The following is an 8503-nucleotide window of genomic DNA, read 5'->3' on the forward strand; positions in this document are numbered from 1 at the left end:
TCAGAGAGTACGAGAAAGACAATGATGATCTCTGATCTTCCAAACGATTTGGAATCCGAAATACTCTCTAGGGTTCCTACCAACTCTCTAGCGAAATTGCAAACTACTTGCAAACGATGGTACGCTTTATTCAGAGATCCCAACTTCATCAAGAAGAACTTTGGTAAAGCAGCAAGTAAGTTGATGTTGCTGAGTAATTTTGGTGTTCATTCAGTTAGCGTCGATCACCATGGAATTCACAACAGCGTTGATCCATCTATTGAGTTTTCGGGTAAATTGACAAGTCTAAAGGACTCGAAAGATTTGAAAATATCTAAAATCTTTCACTGTGACGGTTTAATATTATGCTCTGATAAGGAATACACTAGACTTGTAGTTTGGAACCCCTGTACAGGTCAAACCCGGCGGATCAAGCCAAGAACTCGTTACCAGCGTGGTGATTATTATGCTCTAGGATACGTAAACAGCAAGTCTTCTGGCCGTAGCTTCAAAATCTTGAGGTCTTACAGTTATGAAAACGACCAGGAACAATTGGTTGCTGAGTTTGAGATCTATGAGTTTAGCTCTGATTCTTGGAGGGTTCTTGATTACTTCATCCGTGACTATGGCGTATTTAGCGGCGGCAGGTCTTTGAAAGGAAATACTTACTAGGTTGCTGGAGATAAACAAACCGGCCTTTTCATGCTGTATTTTGATTTCACAACCGAGAGCTTCGGGCGTTTTTCTCTTCCGTTTCAAAGTAATAATCCTGAAGATACCGCGGCTCTATCAGTTGTTAAGGAAGAAAAACTCTCGGTGTTACATCAGAATATTCTTGATTTTTCAAATGTGATGAAGATATGTGTGACAAATAAGATTGATGAGAGCATAGAGTTGTCGTGGAGCAACTTCGTCTTAACAGTGGATTATCATAGATTTAATTTAGAAAGTGTGGTGAATGTGACAAGCTTCTTGTTGGACGAGGAGAATAAAGTAGCAGTGTGTTCTGATGCTGACATGGATGATGGATATATGACCAGAATCTACGTTGTTGGAGAGGATATATACAAAGAAGTCTATAAAGATACTACAAGGGCATCATATTCCAATTGGCCACTTCTCCTCAGTTATGTTCCAAGTATGGTGCACATTAGGAAAAATACACCCAATAGGCAAAAGAAAAGGAAATGTAGGGAAATCAGTTAAATGAACTTCAGTTTTTTTTCTTTCTTATGGTTTCGGTGATATAATGTGGTTTTTTTCTCAAATACATTGTTTTGCTTATAGCCACTTTCACATCTTGGAGAACCTACCTTCAAATGATTGATCTCCGATCCTTGTGTTTTGAACTCATTTAATTATTCAAGAACTTTTCAACTACATATGTTCATGTTTTTTAATTTAAATTCCAGAAACAGAAATAACTAAAATCTTCTTTGGCAATGTTAAAAGTCTATTTGCAAAACCTTCTTATCAACCAAGAATAGAGCCATTAGCCATACACTATGATCATACACTCTGATAAGGTTTGAGACTCTTATATGCAACTTTGCTCGGTTGCACTCCTTTTTAATTTGCTTGTGCTTCCACCGCCTCTACATACTTGCTTCTCACGTGCCGCTTGTTAACTCCTGTTCGGATTTAAATTTGACCCAAATTAAAGCGTCAATCGGCTCTAGGCACTTTTCTTAGTTAATTAATTTCATTGCCCCAATATAAATTTTGCAACAAATTACAGCTTTTTTGGTAGTGTGACCTCTAGGTCGTTTCACAGTTAACCACAATCTTTGAATGTCCATCCTCTCTGCAGACTTGGTCCTTATTTATTGTCGGGTTTGACTACTAGTATCAATATTTTAATTTTAAGAAAAATAATATCTTTGTCAAGATCAATATTTCGTTTTGACTATACTAGTATATGTATATCATTAGATGCATGATCCCATTAGATGCATGATCCTATACTAATATTTCGTTTCTGAATCCCATTAGATGCATGATCTTCTCCATCTCTATCAAAGTGTAACTCTTTAGTTGATCTTCTGTGAGATATAAATGGGGCATGTTTAAAACATTCTGTTGGTTGTACTCTATGTCTTCGGCTAGAGACTTCCAGCAATGGCTCCATAATTTTGAAGGACTACTAACGTGGCAGAAAATTATTAGTGTAACAAAGAGATCTCGCAATTGGCTAGCTGAACCCCATTGTGCTGTTTCCTCTAATGCTTCTATCCATTCTTTATCTCCATCTAGCAACCCTCTTGCACAACAAGTTTCCTTGTATTTTTGATAAGTAACTCCTGCAAATGTCTTGATCTCACTAAAGATGGTTACGCCTTTGACTTTGAACAGTAAAATCCTCAAGTAGTATAGTTCTCCGACTGTTGGATGTATATTTACTAACCTGCCGATGGTAAAACCTTGCTTCCTTTTTGTCCAAATTTTGGTAGTGGTATGCCATACAAATTGAGTTGGGAACTGTACATATGTCAAACTCCGTGCCTCCTCGTCAGTTTTATTCATCTCCATCCACTCTGTGAGCATTGTTCTTTCAACACCGTCCCGTGAAATAACACTGTCGAGACTCTGCATAGCGTTGTATATAAGAGATTGCTGCTCAGGGAGATGCAATGGAAGACGTTGAACAGCTGGTACGCTATAGTGAATATCAAAGGAAAAGATACGCCACATCGCCTCACATGCTGATATGTATCAGCATTCTTGATAATTCTTAATCTCATCAACATAATTTGCATCGGCCTTGATTTTAACCGCAGCACATGAAGCCGTCTCTACGACAATGGTTGCCCTGTCCACCCCTTTGGTGACGTATTTGAATAAATACTTAATCGCTTCTGTCTTACAACACCATTCCACATTCACATGCGCTTGGTACTTTTTAAGGAGGGGAAGGTTGTGCGGCACAACGTAACGATTATCCAGTATTGATTTCCCTTTAGTTATTTTCTTCGAATCGTCTTGCCTGCGGCGATACGTAAAAAACCATTGTCTCCGAACGATGTTTCTTGTGAGTATGATCTTGGGAATTCTTTAGTGCACACTCCATTCTTTGTACATGCTAAATTAGGATTATCTTTTGCACATGGACCATGCATCATAAACTGTTCCACCATCATAAAACCTTCTTTGTCTTTTTTTTCATCTGGGATCTCAGCTGAGATGATTTTATCTATGTCTTCTGCCGTTGGATTCCTCATACTTTTTTCTAACCAAACCAAGATATCTGCATGCGGTAGGCCGCGCTTTTGAAACTCGATGGTGTATATAACTGCATCAAAAGAATTGTTTTAGTAAATGTATTTCATTAGTATTTTATGCATTACACGATGTATATTTTACCAGATTTTGCAGTCGACACCCAAAAAGGGGAAAAAAGTAATTACCAGATTTTGCTTTTCCGAAGAAGACTCCGTCCCAAATATCTGCGACCAATTCTTCTAACTTCATTTTGAATACACGACATTCGATATCTGGTCTATCGCTGGCTGTGCTGTTTCCTGAGATTTCCAAATGGTCCTTTATCTCAACCCAGTTTGGATTTGCTGTTATGGTAATGAAAAGATCTGGGTTGCCAAATAATCTGCATATTCCCATTGCGTCATGGTTGTTTTGAGCCATATATCTTGGTCCTCCTGTGAACGAAGATGGTAAGATTATTCGTTTACCCAAATTGTTTGCATCACTATCACCTTTGTCAATTGCATCACATATGTTGTGGTAAAGTTCTGCCCTCAAGGTTTTCTGATTTCTCGCGTGCCAACCCAATCGTTCTTGTTTAATTGCAATATATGCATCCACCACATATTGTTGAAGGAGACGGCCTGATCTTATCAAAGTCGTACCTTGTGACAGTCTTGTTTGAATTTGATAAGAATAGAACTCAAGCATGGTCACAAATTCCCTCTTTATAGCCTTCTCTCCTGGTAGCAGTGGTATTTGCTCATGATAACCATCTTCACCATAGGGAAACAATAATGGGTATTGTAGTGACATGAACTTCGGGTGTAACTCGCTCACCCTTTGCAGATTGTTGGACTTGTATTGGACAATGACATCTCGTTTACCAATTGTCAAAGAGAGGTCACCAATAATTAGTCCTGCAATTTCATCAGCTGTTGGTAAGTCATACTGTCTCCCGCGTTGTCGTTGGCCCACTAATCGAATGGACATTTCTGTTGGGTCTGCCTCTTCATGTTGATCTCTAGCCATTCTGTAGATTTTTGCAAGCTCGTTGGTGTCGTCAAGCATCTCTAGCAATCCGCAGATTATGCTTTCATCAGGTGGGGTTAATGATTTCCCATTCGTTAGGGCTTTAATTCTATTTTGCACCTCATTCGTCGTATCAAAAATGTACAATTGTAGAAACTTGGGGGACTCTCCATCAATCGGCAAAAGGGACCCAAGTCTGTGGTAATTTTTTCCATGAACTCTGTAGCAATATGGGCCAGGTCTTCTATTGATCGATTCATCAACTTTAGCCCCCATTGACGTAAACGCGAAAAGAGAGTTAAACGTCCTTATATGTTGGAGGAAATTTGCATCTTTTAGAAGTTTATCCAAATATGGTGGGGTTTCTTTCATCTTGGGTAGTGATACACGCCCCGCATGACAACAAATGGAGAAGCTCAATTTGGTTATGTCTCTGGTTTTCCTTTGGCTCTCTGCTTGCCACATCAAAGCATCACAATAACGACAATTAACCAACGTATTTCCAACAGGGTTTGTGCGGTGACGTTTCCCTATGATCAAATATAGTATAACTTAGATAGCATATAATATATTTGACAATTTTACGTTTTACAATTTAATCTCTAACCTTTCGTCTCGGTTATGGTGTATCTGTCTGCTGATGGACGTTTACCAAGTGTTTGTGCATCTAGTGGTGGTGATTGTTGTTGTAGACCTGTTTTTAAAAGTATGTGAACATGTTAACAGTTAGCCGGGAGGGAAGGACGCACATTGAACTGAAGGCAATTTAGCTCTTACATTGAGGTTGGTTTTGTTGGCGGCTTAATCTCCGCGCTTCTATTCGTTTATCTCTATTTTCCTTCCTATTTTCTGTAGTTGATGTGGTCTCCACATCTAGAGTTTGTAAAATGTAAGTAGTGTAGTGAATGAGGCAATCCTTTGTTTGAGGACGAGTCAAATTTTGCATATCCAGAACATATAGTGAATGCTTGATGTAGAACCTGAACATGTTGTGAAAGCATGGGAGGTGGAAGGAGGGTGAAGCCTTTGTAATTTCCTTGGTTGCTTTCACAAAACTTGTCTTCGTTTCACCCTATTTCTTTCGATGTCTTGACAATATATGAAATTTTGTAAAGCATTAAAATATAAACGTGATTGTGGAATTGTCGTTCGTGATTGATGTATTTGTTTTTTTTTTTGGGGAGATTATATATAGAATACAAACCTGTTGAGCTTGGAATCTGAATGCCTACAAGGTTTGTTTTTTGGGCAGTCAATAAGTTGGAGTTCATTGCTAGTTATTTCGTAAGAAAAAGATAAGCGAAAGACAAAAGAAAAATATGACTGGGTATAGTTTTGTTAGTAATGGTTATGTTGGGAAGCTTTGACGTAGAGAATGTGAAAGTAAGGAAAGTCTAATCGTGTTTTTAATTTTCCAGTCTAACGCTTTATTATATACATTTTTTTTTTTTTTTTATATACATTAATTTGTATATTTATTATTTTTTTTAATGTATATTTATTATATACATTAATTTGCCAAGGGAGCAAAAGATGGGTGTTTGAATTTGTAAAGGAGTGAGTTGTGGGTTTTTAATGATTTATTAGTAACCATTCCCTACACTTTCTCCACGAGGCATTTCTAAGTTTTAAGCGGTTACAATATGGGGCTGTAGGTTTTTTTTTGGATTCTCCCTCCGATGGACTGCCGGTAATAGTACTTGTATACATTGTGTAATTACATTCATTTGGTTATGTGATATTTAAAACATGGGAAATTTTCTGAAATCTTGTTACAAACCTCGGCTACTGTTGGTTTGAATTGCCATTATGGAACATTATTTCATAGTAAATAATTTCAAGTGTTCATCAATGTTAATAAGGGGTGGTCGTTGTTGGTAAGTGAAAGTACTAAAAATATAAATGTTTTTCCCAAATGGAAATTTATAAAGTAAATAGGTAGGCTTGAACTCTGTTAAGAGGTACTAAATGGTTTTAATTAAACATGGTAAAGGAAAATGAAAGTGCGGGGAAACATGGGTAAATAAAAAAAAAAGGTCTTCAGCGGTTGCATCAATGATGGGTACAGATGTCTTCTCCTCACCATCTTAGTGTTCAACAAATTATAATTTTTAAAAGCCTTCAGCGGTTCCAGCAACGATCGACACATATGTCTTCTCCTCACCATCTTAGTGTTCAACAAATTAAAATAAAATGATGTCAGATAGGAAAATAGCTGGCCCCACCTGAAGGAAAAACATAAACGTAATGTACTCACATGTTTGAATGGTGTTTATTCGTACTCAAGAGTCAGTATCAGATAAGATGATTTGTTTTTTGCGGCCGCTACTATGTCGGGTCCTTGAAACTTTTGGAGTTTTTGGTTCGGGCGTTTTCCTATAACACGAAGAAAACATACGTGGTGACTATTTGTTTAACCCTTATAGGCTTGCCAAACTCACTCTTTAAGATAAGTAATTAGGTTGATTTAAAATATAACCTGGGGCTTTTTTCTTTTTTTGGGATTACCGAGAGCAAACCATCTTCAGCTTCGTGTCTCCTGTTGGTGTAAAGTTAAAATTAAAACCAAAAAAGTACACCACATTGTGTTTCAACCAAATTCCAAATCACCTGGTAGGTTGGTGTTTTCTTAGTGTTTCGCAAGGACTTTCGGAATCCTCGGAAGCAGTCTCTGTCTGTTCAAATATACGGATATGTTAAAATGAAAGCATAAACTGGTTCGAGTGTTTCAGTAAATTTTCCTATATTTTTTCAAAACAAACCTGTGATGGCAAGTCATTGTCTTCTTTCACTTCGTCTTCTCCTTCTGTTTAAGGTGGTGACATCTTCAATATCCGATAATACAATTAGTGATTTACCCCTCTTAACCTTTGTGGTGCCTTGTGCTTTGGAGCCAGTTTTTTTGTTACATGTCCTGTGAGAGGAGGGTGAGGTAATTGGTACCAATAACCAAGTTTATAAGTGAAACAATCAAGCTAGTTTAGAATGAACCTGCCAAATGTTTGATCTTTGGATAAACCATCTTCATATTTCCTGGAAAGTGAAGACGTGGTTGAGGTTAGGAAAATAAGAGGACCACGTAACATGTTAATAGAAGCAGAGTAGGGGAAAACCTGTTAGGGCGGCGATCCCTCACTGGCCTTGCAGAAGTAGTGGTTAGCTGTACCCCAGTTGCTATTTCACGGTTGCAGGCAGCAGAATTCACCTATTAGACATGACAAGTGTAGGACTATAAAGTCGAGTTGTATGTCCCTTTATTCTGTTAATTAGAAAATTGCTTACATGTGTTTCATCTAACGGCAAGTGGCTCTCTTCTTCTTCCACTTCGTTTACCGTAGAGTCAACATCTAATTCAGTAGAAACCGAGACTGATTTCCTGCGGCAGGAATAGATGAAATGTTGTCAACCATTCATAAGCGGTATGAATCTTTGACGAGCATTTTGATGGTAGTTTACCTGCTAGAACGGCGTTTCTTAGTAGAGGGCTCAGCTTCAGTTATGGGTCTGACTTCTGAGGTTATTCCCATCTGCAATCGCCTATTATACTTTGCAAGTTTAGATATAGGACTTATAAAGACCTTAAACCAGATGAGCAAGTGAGTCCTTACATGTGTCTTCGAGACGTGTGGTGGTATTTTCCTTTCAGGTTCTTCTTTGATACTTTCATCTTCAGATCCAGATGAGACCATGAGTTCTTTACTCACGTTAGCCCGCAGGTTGCTAATACCTTCGGATACAGCTTTTTGGGTGTTTTTCCTGCCAGTGTAGTCCAGAAATCTTAAATAATCGTACATAACCATTACGAAACTAACCATTGTTGTTTTCGTAAGAGGTAACCTTTTGGTCTTTTGTTTCTCCGGAGTCGTGAAAGACAATCCATCGTCGGATTTGATAGCCCTAGTGAGGCAAGGCAAGCTAGGTTTAAATAACCAACTTAAACATCAGTTGCACATATAACGGAAAACACTTTACAGTACCTGTTAGATCGGCGTTTTTTGGATGCTTTCCTTTCAGATGTAGCAGAGGGCTCGCCTTGGCATTCAAGATTTGGGAGTCCCCCAATTGAAGGAGCCTAAATAAATATTTACAAATAACCCAGAAAAAAGTGTGTGAGCGTATGGGTAATGGGCTACTCACATTTTGAAAGTTAAAAGTTAAACTGGTAAGTACTGCACAAACTTAAATAATACATCTAAGGGTGAATCTTCTTGGTCTTCTTTGATGGATGTCACGGTGAACGTCTGGTAGGTCGCATTGAAATTGTAGTGAGAGACTTTGATATTGAAATAAAAAA

The 8503-nt window shown here is 38.1% G+C and overlaps 1 protein-coding gene, 1 long non-coding RNA gene and 1 pseudogene across 2 annotated transcripts; 1 reads left to right on the forward strand and 2 right to left on the reverse strand.

The window, feature by feature from the left end:
- On the forward strand, positions 19-1185 carry LOC104705013 (annotated as a pseudogene).
- Positions 2692-6017, reverse strand: LOC104705014. Its single transcript, XM_010421007.1, has 5 exons — positions 5990-6017; positions 4817-4903; positions 3384-4739; positions 3211-3268; positions 2692-2962 (listed from the first exon to the last, which is right to left on the reverse strand). Exons 1-5 carry the CDS (start codon positions 6015-6017, stop codon positions 2692-2694), a joined length of 1800 nt encoding a protein of 599 aa, XP_010419309.1.
- Positions 7024-7717, reverse strand: LOC104702972. Its single transcript, XR_754100.2, has 5 exons — positions 7666-7717; positions 7492-7585; positions 7323-7414; positions 7201-7242; positions 7024-7123 (listed from the first exon to the last, which is right to left on the reverse strand). It is a non-coding gene; the product is annotated as an uncharacterized LOC104702972 (long non-coding RNA).

Source organism: Camelina sativa, chromosome 7, assembly GCF_000633955.1.
Source record: "Camelina sativa cultivar DH55 chromosome 7, Cs, whole genome shotgun sequence".
Lineage (NCBI taxonomy): Eukaryota > Viridiplantae > Streptophyta > Magnoliopsida > Brassicales > Brassicaceae > Camelina > Camelina sativa.

Coding starts and splice junctions, on each gene's coding strand:
- LOC104705014 (XM_010421007.1), bottom strand. CDS start 6,017: ATGGCAATTCAAACCAACAGTAGCCGAG. Junction 4,904..5,989: donor TCAAACCAACAGTAGCCGAG/GTTTGTAACAAG, acceptor TTTTAAAAACAG/GTCTACAACAACAATCACCA. Junction 2,963..3,210: donor CATGCAGATATCTTGGTTTG/GTTAGAAAAAAG, acceptor GTATCGCCGCAG/GCAAGACGATTCGAAGAAAA.